This window comes from Cololabis saira, chromosome 17, assembly GCF_033807715.1.
Source record: "Cololabis saira isolate AMF1-May2022 chromosome 17, fColSai1.1, whole genome shotgun sequence".
Taxonomy (NCBI): Eukaryota; Metazoa; Chordata; class Actinopteri; order Beloniformes; family Belonidae; genus Cololabis; species Cololabis saira.
This window is the reverse complement of record NC_084603.1, coordinates 30,381,676-30,399,175: the sequence shown is the minus strand read 5'-3', so window position 1 is coordinate 30,399,175 and position 17,500 is coordinate 30,381,676. Positions and strand designations below refer to the sequence as shown.

General features: G+C 39.7%; 2 protein-coding genes across 2 annotated transcripts in view; one reads left to right on the top strand and one right to left on the bottom strand.

Moving 5' to 3' along the window:
- LOC133463989 (contactin-associated protein-like 4) overlaps positions 1-17,500 on the top strand; it is a 106,961-nt gene that overhangs the window by 56,149 nt on the left and 33,312 nt on the right. The gene's annotated exons all lie outside the window — the stretch shown is intronic.
- LOC133463986 (uncharacterized) overlaps positions 9,488-17,500 on the bottom strand; it is an 8,568-nt gene continuing 555 nt past the window's right edge. Inside the window, exons 2-14 of the mRNA XM_061745863.1 lie at positions 17,106-17,217; positions 16,795-17,006; positions 16,219-16,350; positions 15,720-15,881; positions 15,468-15,604; positions 15,272-15,380; positions 15,053-15,133; positions 14,778-14,958; positions 14,233-14,319; positions 13,450-13,567; positions 13,234-13,290; positions 12,604-12,791; positions 9,488-11,725 (exon numbers count right to left, since the gene is read on the bottom strand). Coding sequence (XP_061601847.1) covers positions 11,169-11,725; positions 12,604-12,791; positions 13,234-13,290; positions 13,450-13,567; positions 14,233-14,319; positions 14,778-14,958; positions 15,053-15,133; positions 15,272-15,380; positions 15,468-15,604; positions 15,720-15,881; positions 16,219-16,350; positions 16,795-17,006; positions 17,106-17,217 — 2,133 coding nt within the window. The 3' untranslated portion in view covers positions 9,488-11,168. The remainder of the gene's footprint in view (positions 11,726-12,603; positions 12,792-13,233; positions 13,291-13,449; positions 13,568-14,232; positions 14,320-14,777; positions 14,959-15,052; positions 15,134-15,271; positions 15,381-15,467; positions 15,605-15,719; positions 15,882-16,218; positions 16,351-16,794; positions 17,007-17,105; positions 17,218-17,500) is intronic.

Below are 17,500 nucleotides of genomic sequence, written 5' to 3'. Positions count from 1 at the left end.
CACCCCTGATCAGTGAGGCCTCAACCAAATTGCTGTTAAGCAAAAATATCATAGAGGTTTGTTTTATGGCTATTAAGTTAACAAATTGCCAAATGTTGCACCAGTGCTTGCAATAATGGAACGTAGCAAAAACCTGCACGAGGGAATAGGGAATTTGTATTTCTAATGTTATCAGGCATACACACTTGTTGCATCTTGGCATTATTTGTCTTTTTGAATCATATATGTAGCAGAGACTAAATGTTGAGGTTCTCTGAGATTAACATGCCTAACCTTAAGTTAGTTGGTGTAGGAGAAGAGGCAGAGGACAGGGTCAGTTGGAGGTAGACAATTTGCTGTGGTGAACTCCGAAGGGAACGGCCGAAAGGAAACGTATAGTCTCAGACGTGCATAACTCCTGCAGATTCAGAATTGCCTCCTGGTTTGTCCAGCCACGTATGGCCAATCAGAGACACTTGCTTTGGCAATGTAAACTTTGAGTGTCAGTGTGCCTTCCGCCTTCCCTGCTAAACAAATTGCTCCAATGAACTGCAGCAGCAAATGAGGTATCTAGGTTTTTATGTCTGTGCTCTGGACCCCTGATGGCTACTATTCCATCCTGCTAGCAGTGGACAGACCTCTAGTGTCTGCATCTGTTTTATCTGTGCTCTCATATCCTTGTAAGCTTTTTAGTTACTTTAATTTGGTCTTTTTTTTTTTCAGAATTGGATCGGAAATTACAGAAGGACCCTCCACTCCACCCAGTCATCATATTCTCAAAAGCCAAAACTGCTGGTTCGAGAGTTGTCCGGATACAACCTCTTCTGCAGAAACATGATGAAAAAGACCAGGGGTAAGTGATATTGTAAACTAAAGCATATAGGCTCTATGGTTGGTTTACACCCAAATGCACCTTCATCTACTGTATTAGTGACTATGGATAGGAGCTCAGTCAGTGGAGCTCTTGTCTTTGGACCACATGTTAATGGGTTAACAATTTACAATTTAGGCATTTAGCAGACGTTCTTAATCCAGAGCCATTTACACTAAGCAAGAGTACAATACATCAAATACATTTAATACCTACTAGGCAGTTATCATGGGTAAATACTAAATACTATACAGTGCTCCACAATGTACTAAACAGTGCAAAGTTTACGAAACAAAAGATTAGAAAGTCTATGTAAGCTTCTACATAGACTAAGCTTATCTAAGTCTACAAGCAAACTATCTAAAAAGTTCAGGTTGATTTTTTTTTTTTTTTCTTTTTTTTTGGCCAAAATGGCCCATAGCAATTGGGGTGGCTTTGGGTTCATGACCAGAGTGGGATTGAGCCCCTGACCTCAATCACAGGGCAGACACTAACCACAATGTTAGTGAGCTTGTTAAGTTTGACTACAAGATAATTTATTAAATTCCCTTAATTATTTTCCAGGTGAAATTAAAGACCTGAGTGCCTGGTCCCGCTTGCCTGCAGAAGAGAAGGCACTCTATAATGAAGAGGCAGCTGCTCTTAAAGCTGAAAGAAGTGCAGAAGCCCTCAGTCCGGAGATGAGGGAACTAAAGATCTCAAGACATCTCAATCAAATCAAGAAAGAGGTTTGTCAGAGCTACTGTATTTCTTCAAGGTGACCATGCAGTTGTAGTAAGGGCTCGTACACATGGTACCTCATTTTTCTACATGTATTTTCACTAATAACCAACATTTTCGTGTCATGTCACAGCTGCACAGTTCATGGTGGTATAAGATGTTTAGTACTAACCTATGGGTCACTTTGATTTGTTAGTTGTCCATGCAACATTCTTTCTAAGACCCAGTAATATGTTTTTGTTATCCTCCCTATTCTTTCCACAGGTGACCATGTTGGAGACGCTAGGGGTGGAAGTGGTCACCTTGGCGTTCAACCGCTTCAGCATGGACCCAAACGTTAAAGTTCAGCATATTGCAAGCAGGAAGGCGGAAGCCTTTCTTAATGATGCCTCGATCAGAGCATTTGGGATTTTCTTAGCTGGTAATGTCTTTAGAAGAATGCATCGCTGTATTTTCATGCTAAGCATAGACTGAATTGGTGGCATGTAAGCAGTTTCATGACATTTCTCAAGTGTTTAGAGTAACACTTACTTTAATTTCAGCCTTTTTATTGGGTTACTGTGCAGTGCTTAAAGTCATAAGTGATAACGTTGTGTCAATTAGAGTTGTCAACTAGACCAAATTGCGTTTAGCTTGGATGCACAGAAAATTAAATGGATTTTAAATTGTATATGTATACCGCAGTGACTGGCTTGGTGTACAAACAAAACTACATGTACTTGGATATTATTTTGACCTTGAAGTACTTTCAATATTAGATTTCTTTTTTTTTTTTTTTTTTTTTTTTGATGATGATGATAATTCTACATACATGCATGACAATGTGGATTATGTAAAGTAATTTGTTCATATAGCTAATATAGTTTGTTCTCTAGCTTATTGAATTAATATAATTTTTGTCAATATGTTTAGACACGTCATCTGCAGCCACTGCAGGATCATCTACAGAAAAAGAAAAAAAAGACTTGATGAAGAAGGTGCAAGATCTCTTCAACATGAAATATAGTAAGGCTATTTATGGCATCATCAGATGCAATTAAAATTTCAAAAGATCACACATTCCTTTTAGAATATACACCTCAATGAATACGTTGCCAGGTACTGTTCAACCTTAGTCTAGCCTAGTTCCAATGTACAGTCTTGCATAGTTGTTCAACTTCTTAGCAAATGGTCTGATATACAGAAATAACTGAGCACTGAGAATGCTGTGATTAACAATCTGTATCAAGCATTCAACTAGGCCATGGCGTGTAATGCTTCGCGATAATGCAACGGCTATGTCCTTGCCAGCACACATGTAACGTTCTATATCATATATGATGATCAAGGCTGCAATGTGCTTATTGACATCTCTCTCGCCCTCTTTCTCCCTTCTCTCTCTTTCCTTACGTATCCTTACTTTAAAGACGAGGCAGGTGGGACTGGGAAACTTCCCTACAAGAAGGCGATCGTGCAGGCTACTGGTCTTCCCCAAGGAATGACATTGCGAAAGCCCAACTTTTATGGGAAAGACCAGCTCAAGGCAATCCTGGAAAATGCACACCAGATTTCGCTTCAAATAAGTAGGTAGTTTTTATACGACATTGTGAAGTAAACTCATGACTTGCGTATTAGCATACTGTTTTGTCAATGTCTGTTGCTTAGCCAAATGGAAAATGTCTAATGTCTCTTTAACCAGGAAAAGAGTTGGATCCAGAAGGCCTGTCACCCTCTCCAGGTCGTCCTCAGACAAGCCTTCCAGTCATCCCGGTTCTCCATACATCCGGCCAGCTCGCCGGTGCTTTGTCCTCCCAATCCCTTACACAAGGTCCAGAAAGCCAGTCACCCCAATCCCTTACACAAGGTGTGGAACAAATGACAATATTGGTGATGACAATCAGACAGTTGTTTTGAATTATTGTGTAATGTAACTATACAACCTCCATGCTCCATGATCCAGAATCTATTATGCCATGATAATATGTACTTGAATTAAATTATACTTGTTCTTGTGTTCTTTCATCACCAGTGAAGAAAAAGAAAAAAGGAGGAAGTAGGAAACGGAAGGCTGTAGTGGAGCTATCTCAAGGTAAGATACTTTATCGTCAATGACTTTGAGAAGGCAGCACAGATTCTAATAATAACAAATTATTTCTATAGCACTTATTTCAGCTTCGCTTCATCTTGTGTACTAGTACATAAGAGTCAACTTATTTAAGCTTGGCTTCCTTCAGAGGGGGGGGGGGGGAGGGGGGGCTTAGCTGACAGCTTTTTCATCGTTACCTCAAAGCAAAAGCTGTACATGTTATACCAGTTGACTTTTCTTTTGTGTATTTAAAACTTTTCTATGTTTTTGTAGTTGAAGATGACGCCATTGTGAACGACCCTACCAAAATATTTATGGCCATGATGGAAGATGGTAAGTATCAAATACGATGAATTATAAGCTAATGGTTACATTTTGAATGGATGTTTGGTGTTTTAATACCTATTAATTTTCCTTGCCATTAACTTTTACTTGGCAAGGTAAGTTTATATGGCAAACAAATGTGCCCTCCCCGCGCAGCCATGTTCATACACACAACAGGAACTTCCTAGAAGATTTTTTGAATTTGTTATGCAATGTTAACTGATTTTTCTGAATATTTACACAGCTATCTGTGTTAATTCTACAAGCCTACTACTAGTGATGATGCTACTACTACTTTTTAGGTTCAGGCCCCAGCAGCCGACAGCCCCCAGATGATGAGAACAATAATTCTGACGATGGTACGCTTTTTGCAGTTATTCACTATTTGACTTTGCTCTGGAAAATAACTAAGACTTTTATTTGATGAATCTGCACAAAATAGTCTTAGTTTTGAAATGAAATGAGAAATATATATGGGGTTAAAAACTTTTAATTTTTGTAGGTACAGAGGACGGGAGTCAACAGCACGCTGACGACACCAAGGAGGCTGTTGGAGGTACCCATTTTTACCATTTTGCTATATATTAACTCATCACATTCAGTGTTCAGTTGATTTGACCAATGGGAACTAATTGCTTTTTTCCACTCAAAGATAACCTGTGCAACGTCTGTGGATGTGATTGGGAGGATGCTGACAAAAACCTTTACAAAAAGTGGCGTGCCTGGTCCCAATGCACTGTCTGCAACGGGTGGTGTCACACTGCTTGTAGCTTTAAAAATCAAAAATGTTTTCATTGCAGGGAAGGGTGACCAGATCCAAACTCAAAGAGGGGCATCTAGTTTTGTTCTTGTTTTTTTTTATTTAACTTGTTCATGCACTTTTGTTGCTTTTTTTTTATTTAACTTGTTCATGCACTTTTGTTGCTTTTTTTTTATTTAACTTGTTCATGCACTTTTGTTGCACTTTTTTTATTTAACTTGTTCATGCACTTTTTTGCCTTTAATAAATAGAAGTTGTTCAAAGATTGTGTTCATTAACTTTTTCATAAGTCAAATGGACCCATCATGTGTACAGTACACTTTTCAGAGGTGAATAATGTGTATGTATGTATTCTATAGAAAAAGCCCATACCTTGCTAATATTACATGCTAAAAGTAAGATTTTTGGAGATAAAATTGCAATTTCTAGTCTGGGCAAGGACAAAGAATTCTAAGGTAAGTTACATTTGACAAGGAGTAATACATTCTGCACCTGGATATAGACACCGAGTGGAACTGGAATCTGAACAGCGAATATATGAATCGATACTGCACAGTATCTAAATATAAATGCACAGCAACTGTGAGTCATTGTACAGTAAAGTGTATAGTATCTAAATCTGAAATAGCCTATCAACTGAATATAGTATGCAGTCTATCAATGAATAAAGAGTACAATCAATGTATATGAATCAGTATACAGCATAGAATGTACAACATCTATCAACATACATAAATGTGCAGCCTATCATGCACATAGTGTAGGCTACAGTCTGAACAGTGAATATATTAATCAATCTAAATTAATATAGATCAACAGTTACTTAATATATTTATGTGCAGTCACTCCCTGATCACAACGTTAGTCCTTTGATCCGGTACAGTACCTATACAATAGGTATGTAGGCTACTGACTTCTTAAGAGTGAATATGCTGATGATTTGGTCATCCTCAGCCCATGCAGTGCTGGTCTCCAACAGCTCCTGGGAATATGTACGCAGTATGCTGCTGATTTTGATATATACAATGCAAAAAAGAGTAAGGTTGTGATTGTTAGAACCAGAGGTGACAGGCAATCAACCTTCCCAGACTTCTATATTGCCGGTACTATCCTCTGTGTGTAATGAGTATGTGTACCTGGGACATGTTATTTCTGATGAAATAACATGAATTAAATACTTACCTGCTGTATTCTACTGCCCTTATTTTTAATAGCTTGTGCTCTTACAACGCCATATTAAAACAAATTATAAACCACATTAACACTTCATAGAAACAAAATAGATCGAGGGATGGATGAGGTAGGAAAGATCTGTTTTGAAACGTGGCTTAATACGTTACGGCATTGAACCAACCCTTCCTGTCGCCGAGATAGGCAGCAGGACAAAACGTTAAAATAGCACTAATAAATGCATATATTGATCTTGTCCATCACATACATCTACTCACGATATAAATATACATTTTATGGTCACACTTTGTCTGTTGAAAAATGAGCGGATATATCATTTCTGAACCCTAATGTCAACATCTGTTATGGGATTCTGTTATAGTGGGAGTCCCCGCCCCCTCCGGTGTTGTCATGGTAACGTTTTGCCCCGACTGTTAAACAGGAAGTGCTGTACAGCTGATGTCTCGAACGTTAACCGTTGAACGTTAATTAAAGCAGAGACGTTCAATAAACTGTATAGAGTATCTTTGATTAAAGTACTGCTGAAGTGATAGACACGCTCCATGTCTCCTCTCCATTTATTGAACACAAACAACATCTTAACCCTAAACCGGAAGGAGGTTACCAGAACTTTTTAACTTTTTTTAAAAACATTTTTTAAGATGTGTTTGCATAACTTAAACACACAGAAATGTATTAGCACTATGATATATTATAAATTTGATCATCCAGGATCATCCTGTCAGACTGGGGAAGCGGTTAAAGGGTCTCTAAATAGCCATGTTAAGTTAATGGGAAAATTTCAAAAGGTGAAACAATCAGTATTTAAAGGGGAAAATAAACTCTGAACTGGTCCAAATTGAATAGTATGACTGTGTATAATACTATCATCGATATCTTAAAGAAATCTGGCCACAAAATACTCGTTAAAAGATTTTGACTGATTGTTTCCAGCTCAGCCCCTTAAACAGGTCTCTGAATATACAAGTCAAACCTCTATGATGTGTACCAACAAGAAAATCAAACTTTGTCGTAGGACAACAGTGAAGACATCGTTGGAAAGGTCTTGACCTCAGGAGCAACATATGTCCATATCAGATTTGTGGGCAATTCCTGCTCCCCAGGTGTGCCCTTTGAACCTTGTACATGTGACACTTTTGAAGGCCTATAATTCAACAACAAAATATGCTAGAGACATGGGGTCAACAGTTTTGGAAAGCTCTGCACCTCTACTATCATGCCCGACAGTAGTCCAATAGGGGGCGCCACTGAATAGGGTCAAAACCTATAAAAAACATGATTTCACCCTCTTACCAATACAAAAGTCAAAATCAGACCGAACAGGCGTGCTTCCCACCCTTAAAAACATATAATAAGCTTGCAAAGTTCGTGATCACAGTTTTATATAAGCGCTAATTCATTGGAACTACAAAAGCTATGACGTAGCACAATGCTGTGTATTGTAACTTGGCGCAAATTGTAGTTCTGTAACCTCTTCCGGTTTAGGGTTAAGATGTTGACATTAGGGTTCCGAAATAATATATCCGCTCATTTTTCAACAGACAAAGTGTGACCATAAAATGTATATTTATATCGTGAGTAGATGTATGTGATGGAAAAGTTCAATCTATGCATTTATTAGTGCTATTTTAACGTTTTGTCCTGCTGCCTATCTCGGCGACAGAAAGGGTTGCGTTCAGTGGCGTAACGTATTAAGCCACGTTTCAAAACAGATCTTTCAGACCTCATCCCTCGATCTAGGCTATTTTGTTTCTATGAAGTGTTAATGTGGTTTATAATTTGTTTTAATATGGCGTTGTAAGAGCACAAGCTGTTAAAAATAAGGGCAGTAGAATACAGCAGGTAAGTATTTAATTTAGGAGTGTCATCAAACCACACTTTTAAATTGAAGTACTGCTCTGATCGTCACATATAGACGGGATTACATTGGAAGTGTCATACAATTTGGTGTATTCTATTTGTGTCTGAAAATTTCTCGCTAGAAATGTCATCAAACCATCTTTTAAATTGAAGTAGGCCTATATGCATTTAAAAAAAAAAAAGAGGAATGGGGAAGCCGCTCGCGGTGATCACCTGCTCCGAGCGTCAAATCTAGCCGCAGACGGGATTACATTGCAGCCAATAGGAGCCTATTTGCGCCTCCGGAGTGAGACTGTGTTGCGTCATTAATCATTGTCTGATAATGTCTCTGAATGATTGCTATAAACACTGGTTTGTGCTAAAGGTGTATTTATTATTATACTAAATATTAATATTATGATTAATATAAATAATTTCAGCATTATTATTATTATTATTATTATTATCATTATTATTATTATTATCATCATCATTGTTATTATTATTATTAGTATCATTATCATTATTATTATCATCATTCTTATTATTATTATCATTCTTCTTCTTCATCTTCTTCATCTTCTTCTTCTTCTTATTATTATTATTAATATTACTATTATCATTATAATTATTATTCGGGGGCATCCGTCACGTGATCAGGATCCCCCCTCGTCACTCTATGACGTAGAGGGGACGCCCAGGGAATCCCCTGTGGTTGACGAAATGGGAGAAACTTAAAATATCGCCTGTCTCTTCTTAAAACAGCGTTAAAAACGGGCTTTTACAAACTGACATTAAAAATCAGTACCTTGCGCGACAAAAATGCATAATTTAGCCACTATAACAAAGAATAATATATAAATAATAATGTCATAATTCGTGTATATATCACGACCACGGACCCCATTGACTTTGCATAGTACCATCCGTGGTGGTCAGATTAAAACCTCATTAAAACACTGCTAAAACAGCGTTAAAAACGGGCTTTTACAAACTGACATTAAAAATCAGTACCTTGCGCGACAAAAACGCATAATTTAGCCACTATAACAAAGAACAAAGTGGTGAGAGGTCGTGGGCATTTCACGGATTTTTGTGAGATCAGGTTGCTCAGGTGCTAGAGTGGGTCGTCCAATGATCCGAAGGTCGGCGGTTCCAATCCCGCTCCATCCCAGTTACTGTCGTAGTGTCCTTGGGCAAGACACCTTACCCAGCTTGCCCCTGTGAATGTGTATGGCGCGGAATGGCAGCCACGCTTCTGTCAGTCTGCCCCAGGGCAGCTGTGGCTACAAAATGTAGCTTACCACCACCAGTGAGAATGTGTATGAATGAATATTGGTCTAAGTGTAGCACTTTGAGATTCATTGAATGGAAAGTGCGTTACAAGTTAAATGCATTATTATTATTGCATTGGGCTAGCCTACTTATAAGACAAATAATTAGAGCATGTACAATAACTCTTATTTTGATCCGTTTGCCTGTTCTCTCCTAATGGTACCAACATCAATACAGCATGGAATTGTGGACATTGTGGCAGTCTCATCATCTCAGTTAATTGATCCAAGTTGTATTAATTTGTTTGAAGATATTTTTGTATTCGTAACCTAAATCTGCAAAGTAGTTGAGTAAAACAACAGTGTCCCTGTGATGTAGTGGAATAAAAACAGTGTACCGGTAATACAATTGATGAAACACAATGAAAGTACAAGTTTTTACACTTTATTACATAAAATGCACAACAAACATTAAATGTTATGGACTCTCGCATTTGCCATAACAAAACACTTCACGAGAAAATGAGTTAACTCCATATACTAACAGCTTCTTCTCTACACTGTGCCCCTCTCTCTCACCTTGATACATACACTTGATACACTTGATACACCAGCCTGACAGCGATTGGTGGGGAGCGCTCCATTGGTACGTTCATTGGTGGGGAGCGTCAGGCTGGAGTAACGGGACTGCAGAGGGAGGAGGAACAAACAGACAGACAGGCGCGCACACATACAAACAAATAACATATCCCCTATCCCTGCATCCGTAACAGGACTGCTCTTTCTTTTTACGTGAAAAGAAACACTTAGGCTGCGTCACAATACTCCCCCTCGCCCTAGTTTTCTTCACTAACCCTAACTTTTGCGCGTTCCCGTGAAAGTAGTGGTGTCCCAATTCCTCTTTTCACCTAGGGGGAGGGGGTATAACGAGGGTGAGGGGCTGAGAATAGCCCCTTCAAATCGAGGGATTTCAGATGCTGACTTGGCGAGCGAGGGGGTATGAGAATTTCCCAGAATGCTTTTGCCGTAGGCTCTGCGTCGATTTGACTCGCCGACCGAAGGCAAACAGGCAGACTCGTCTCAGAGAAATAGAGAGAAATAATCCTGTGACTCGTCAGATTTGTTTTGGATGTTTCTGATATAATAGTCTTCAGAAACCACAAAGTAATCCAGCTGTTATCTGTGTAATTTAAACACTTTCAGATAAAGTTGTAGAAGATCACGCCAGAATAAAGGGATGTATGGTTCCGCGTTACACCAACGCAGAGCCTACGGCAGAGGTTACGTAACCTACGCCGTAAGGTCTGCGTCGATGTACGCGGCGACGCGCGCCGTACGCCGTACCCTACGCCGTAGGCTCTGCGTCGATTAAACACGGACCCAAACTCCGGAGCCGGCAGACAGAAATCTCTAAATTTCGAAGCAAATTTCTTAACAGGCGTAGCTACAACTGTTAGATTTCATCTATTAAACCAACATCTTCCTAAATGATTTATTTCAGCCAGCGTAATTCTCAACAGAGCAGCGTCCCAGAGAGAGTTTCTCTCCCGGGGCTGACGCAGCAGCTTGACCCGGCGGACACGTCTCTTCTCGGGCTGTGAGCTGAGGCTGCTCCCCGGGGGCGGCGGCTCTTCTCATCTCCGAAAACATCAGGTCAAATTTCTTAACAGGCGTTATTTGGATAAACTGAGCCCAGGTTGCGGATCTTAAGGTTACCTTTATGCCTGAAAAAATATTAGAACTTAATAAAGTGCCATATTAACAGCGCTACAGCTGAAATTAAAACAGCTTTTGGCTCTCTGCTTCCTGATCAGGTTAGGGATGAAAACGAGGGGGAGTAGGAGAAATGGGACAGGCACCTGGGCCAAGTGCCCTAGATCTCAAGTGCCCTAAAATCTCCCCCTTCTTTTTTAGGGGTTAGGGAAGAAAAGAAGTGCGAGTGGAGAAAAGAAGGGCGAGTGAAGGAGAATTGGGATTGGCCCTTAGCCTCTCCACGCCGTCTGCAGACACTATTGGACTGAAGTGTCAGGAATAACTGAACAATTGAGTTTGAGAGAGAGAGAGAGAGAGAGAGAGAGAGAGAGAGAGAGAGAGAGAGAGAGAGAGAGAGAGAGAGAGAGAGAGAGAGAAATTATGAGCAGTCTTTCACTCAGGCAAGGAATGATGCACTGCTTGGTCCTCCTCTTCATCATAATCCTCCTCTTCGTCCGTACTAATGTCAGAGTCAGCGCTGTTCACCTCATCAATGACATCTGTACTTCTGAGAAGATTGACAAGATTGACATATTTTGAGTGAAGGAACAAAAACTCTCTTTTCTTGGCAAGCAATGCAGCACGGGCTCCTTTGTCCTCTCTAGAGGACACCGACGGCAAACTGTCTGGTAAGAGGCATTTCTCAACCTCTACAAGCTGCTTCTCATAGAACAGCTTGCCTGCCATGCATTCCTCCGACAAGTACTCTCTCTCTTCTGATGCCCTTTCGGCGGTGTTCAACAAAACAAAAAGTCTCTGTTTGACGGATATGTCCGCATCTTTTTCGGAGTGGACCATGGTTGACCAGATGGGGTTGTCAATCTGGATGACTTCATGGTACACCAAGGCGCTAGATGTTCCTGTGGAGTTGTACTCTTTGACCTTGTTCTTGATCTTCTGGCCAACCACATTGATCTTTTTAGACAATCTGATGGCTATCTTCTGTCCATCTGAAAAACAAAGGATTCATACATTTTCATTATTTATTCAACCATTAAAATTCACATTGAGACTCAGGTCTCTTTTACAAGAGAGAAGAGGCAAATAATAGCACACACCTCTGACAGTAACCTCACATACAGGACAACATTTGTTAAGTACAGTACCCACTGCCTATAAAGCGCAAGGAGTAACAGGAACGTCAAATAAAGTAAAACTAAGCAACAATCTCTGCTACTAAACTAATATAAAACATGTGCTACTGTATATGTCAAAGCAGGGGTGTCTGGAAAATGTGCCCATGGCATCATTTTAAAAATCAATAGAATCACAGAAGCCACTTTTAGTTTAGTCTATAAGTCATTCCAGGGTTCCTCAAAATAACAATCATAACAAAACAATGAGTGTCTTACGCCTATGCACAATGCCCAAAGACAGGCAGTGTTGCAACAATGACATAACTGGGTAGAGTGCCCAGCAGATGAGGCAGATTTTACTCTGAAAAGCTCTGCCTTCCATTAATCACCGAAACCTGGAGGCATAATCTTACTTTCCCTTAGAAGTGTTTGAGTGCTTGGTTAAGTCAGAAATTAGTGTGCATGCACGAAACAAGGAGATCGCTAACCCTAACCCTCGCTGAAAGGAAAAAACAAAAACAAAATGAATAGCCAACTATTATTCTAGGTAGAGGTCTTCAAGATCCAAAAATACCCGGGGTCCGAACCGAACCAGGGCCAGTTCGGAGTAACCCTCATGTGTCTCGGACCTCAGGTAATGACTGAAACCCGAGAAACCCGCCAATTGGCCGCCACAGCTGTCTATCAAAAAGACAGCCCCCCCCCAGCAGGACGATTTTTTTGTTTAAATGACAATTGATAGATTTACTTACCAGCATATTTTCTCACCAGGCCGCATAGGAACCTGCGCTCCAAGACCAGCCTGTACATTGCCTGCAGTGCGTGCTGCCGTTTCTTGTCATCTATGGCACTTAGGAGGTGTCTAGATGCTTCAGTGTTTAAAGTCCATCTTCCCCCAACATGACGTTTCCTCTCAATTGTCTGAAGCTGCCTCTCTGACCTGTAAATTGAATGTAAGCTGTGACATGGATGTAAGCAGTGACATCAGTGGCAATGCCCAGCTGTAATTCCCAAGGAAGTGGAAAAATGAATTGAATGTTGTAACGTCAACCTAGTGCAACATTTCAAAGTACACATTTAAAAGCATGAGCACAAACTAGACAGCTGGACAGCTTCCATTAAGAAGTGAAGACATTTTGCCAGTTGTATGGCAAAATTAAGAGCCGTCCCTGATAAGATTAGTGAAACTGTCTCTTAATGGCCGGAGATCTAACAATCGGCCCCAAACATTAATTTCCCTTCATTGTCTATGGCGTTTTTAAAACAAATACAAAAAAACAAACATTACTCTCAAACACTATATAGTCCGTCTATTGTTAAGAGCGCTTCTGCCCAATACAGAAGTAATCACCACACAAATGTACAGACTAATGTGTACTTACTTTTCCAAACGTGCTCTGAGCTCAGGATCAGAGGTGGCCATGCGGTTCAAGACTTCCCTGGGAAAAAAAGACAAAATTTGTTCAGTGGGACGTCAGCTGATTCATTAATTTACATGGTACCCTTACCATTTATGGTACTACACTACAAAGATGTGCTTGCAACATGTAAGACATTTACAATGATAAACAGAAACATGTTGTGCTGCACACACTCACAGATGCTGGTGTTCCAGTAGTTTCTGAACATAGTCCTCCTCCCACGTCCAATCAATCGTTTTCTTTGCCTCCGACTTATAATGTTCTGCCCAACGCTGTACATCCAGCTCGGTGAGGCCTTTCAAGAAAACAATGTAAGTGTTAAATAGGCCTACATTCTGACAGCACTCATTGACAGTGTGTGTACTCAGTAACAGGAGTCTCCATGTCTCTCCAGGTCTATTAATATGGAAATGCATTTTCAGGTCAGAACAGCAATTCACGGAGGACACAGATTAAACAACTGAAATTGGAAGTGATAAAGAAATGAGCTGACATAATGGGAAGACTAATTGAAGCCAATACATGGGTACTCTTGTGATTGGGGGAAATTGTCGACCCACCTGAAAATCTATTTTCGGTTTATTAAATAGTGGGAGAGACTGGAGGCTTTCTCAAAGTGGGTGCAGCGACAAAGTCCAGGGGTGATCAAGTTTATCAATAGTGATCAAGTCAGGGACCAGAAGATTCAGTAACAGCTTCTATCGCACAGCAGTCACACTCAAGAAATTATCTTTTGATGCGATATACGTTTTTTGCTGTCTTGAGTTAAGTGCAATAACAGCTGCAATTACATGATTATTGTGCTATATAAATGTAAGGTTACCTTGGGTGAAATGAAAACGTTTTAACCTGGGGTGCCCCAAGCCAAAAGTCATTTTCAGTTCTAAAATGACTAAGGAGCATCCCCAAATACCATGTCCTTGACGATCAAATTTGAGGAAAAAAAAAAAAATAAACTACCTGTTTGTTTCATGATTTCAGCAATTTCTGTCTTTGCTTCCTCTTCAACTGAATTGGTTTTCTCAGCTTTGGAACACAGGGCTTTGGCTATAAAAATGAGAAATGGGACATTTACTCATGTGGTTTCACAAATAGACTAAAGTAATTCACTTTTAGGTTTTCAACACAGGTTTGTTAACATGCATCTTTTGTGTTAGATGTCTCAAACTCTCTAGCCAAACATTGCATTATTGTCACAGGTGTAATACATGGCCGACGGTTAAAATCTGGTAAGTCGGCGGTTGATCCAGGTTTCTGATTATTCCCACGTTGAGTACAGAACTGAGACTGAAGAAATTACCCCTCTCTCTAATATGCTACTGTAGTCACTTAATTCAATGCATTTAATTCTGACTGGTCGTAAATGTTACCGCATCTAACCTGTGGTACATTTTCTGAGAAATTCCACAGAATCCTTTCAAACACTATGCCAACATTTAAAATTTTAGTAAATTATGGGAATGCTGGATCTAAGATCAGAGGAAAAAAAACATACCCTTTATTACCTTGGTTTTTTCTTATTTTTTCACTGTAGTGTAGCAGTGCATCGGTCAGCAGGTCAATTCGGTGGGATGGGGTCATTTCCTTTGTCACTTTTCCGAAGCGACGTAGGAATGACCATAACCTCTCCAATTGCTCCCCATCACAAAGACCGGCACCCTCAACATTCCTACATGCGTGGGAAATCTAGAAAAGATTGAACCAAAGCGAGATGTAAATATTCAACTTCGTTAATACCGTCTCACAAAATGCTTATAACAAAACTAACAATAACCCTTACCTGACAAGCAACACCATGTCCATAAGCATGGAATGCAGGGACAGCGATTGTGGTGTTGTCCAGAAGATTCGGGAAAAACTTCTGAAAGAAAATGTGAAATGAGAATACTTTATTACTTAAGCCATACACTAAATGTATTGTAGATGTTTTGACTAAGAGTCCAGCTGTGTTTCACTGTTGTTTAGCCATTACAGATTCAAAACATGCAGATCATATTACCTCCAAATGAGGCTTCAACTTGCATCCTATGTCATACATGAAGACAAGTTTTTTATTTCCCCCCAGATCTTCTTGCAGCTCCTTCATCAGGTAGACTGCATTCGAAAGGCTAGAGAAAAGATCCAAATGTGAACTGAATCTGGATATTTTAATCAACTTTGTATGAAATTTGGATTGCCATGGATATTTGCTATACCTCTCGCCTCTCTTAAGACTAAGAAATCTCCGTGGATGTTCGTGCTTACAGGCCATGCCAAACACTCCGGTTTCATCCAATTTGGCATTTTTTAATTTTGACCTGAGCGCACTGCCAGCTTGAAAGTTGGCACAACCCTGTAAAGATTGGAAAGTAATAATTACTCTCTCGTGAATTGAGAATCCACAGTATTAACAATTTCTTACATCACATTAAGAAAAATCAAATTATGAAATATAGTCAAAATAGTACCTCCTCAGGTGTATGTTGCTGTTCTTTTACAAAGGCATCAACATCATCTTGTGGCGAGAAAAAGCGATTATTGTGCTTCGGTCCCTCAAAACTTCTCCCAGAAGACTTCTTTCTTGGTAGGCCAAACAGCCCATCTGCAGCCAGAACCAGAACTCCATCTTCCTATGACAAATAAGGATTAAAATGTATGACAATAGGTATGTGTTGGTGATACAAATTAAATATTACAAGGGATGTTGCAATTACAAAAACATTACGTAACTATACTATATATATATTATGATCCTGATTTCTTTAGTGGTACTCAAAATACATTTTCAGTACACAAATTAACCACACTAAACAACAACAACAATCCAGACCCAGCTATCTGCATTATGTTTAGTAGCATTTGTCATTTTGTGACTGAGAAAAGTAAAGCTTTATTCAAGGGTTCTGTAGCCAATAAATACATTCTACTAGTGAATTAAATAAAAATCAATAATTTAACATGGCATACTTGTGGACAAATGGGACACTGTGCGCCATCAGTGACATCAGCCCCAAGATGGCGCAGTGTAGTCATCTGGTATCGCAGATGCCGATATTCTTCGTAGGATTCTTTTACCAGATGGCGGTAAAGGTCCTGGCACTGTAATGCAAACATTCAACGTTCACAACAGGGCTGTCACTAATGAAACACGTTTTCCAAATAAGGTAGTGATGTTAAACAGTAGAGATGCTCCGATAATGGGCCATATTGGCTGATATTCACTCTGATCATATAATTTACCCTATCTGGAGAAACTGATCTTTTACACCATTTAAGTGGTATAAATCCCAATCTCTCTCTCACACACAGTATAACATAGATTTGCATTTTTGTGAAAGGCCTGAACATTCTCCCCATATACAGGAACAGTTTTGTAATTTGGGAAATATAAATATTCATATTTGCAACATTTCACAAGATCGGTATTGGACATATCAATATTGGCCGATCATGACAAAAAACAATCAGTGATCGGTATCAATCACAAAAATACCTGATCGGAGCATCTCTATTACACAGGATTCATATGAATAAAGGAGAAACCTCGGAAGACAAAGATGACTGCTGAATGGCTGTGCATATGGCCTTCAGCGACACACCACACTCTAACTGCAACCTGCAGATCATGTCCATCAGCTTAGTTGAAACAGCGCTTTGGGGCCTCTTTACAGTGGCGGGCCAAAGGCTGTAACGAAGCAGTGTTGCAACCTCTGTTTCACATGAACAGAACTGGATGGAAACATCATGGCACCTTCCTAGAATTTATGACACAGAACAGGTGTGAGGTGTTGCCAACATTTTTTTTCTCATAATTTTCATCATTATACAAGGAGGATGACTGCTTTGTGGCATACCTTGACAGTCGAATACTTTCAGTACACGATGATATGACATTTCACAATCATGATCCTTCCGTGACCAATTCCAACAGAAGCCGTCAGGAATGCTCTGTTGAAATTCACCTGCCTTAACCATAAAAGAAAAACATGCCTGATCAGATAGACATAAGGCATAAGACTGTGGAAAAATAAGGCCACATAGAGATCACCCTGTTTGTGGGAATGCCCGGCCAAGCTGTAGGCACCGAGTAGGATTAAAACTTTACACTCGGATGCCAGCGCAAACAAGTTTGACCTAGAAACACTTAGTGTGACACAGTGCAGAACAAACCAAATAATAATAACAATATCACAAATCAAATCAGCAGCTGATGATACATTCAACCTTCACTCTCAGTTACCCAAAACAA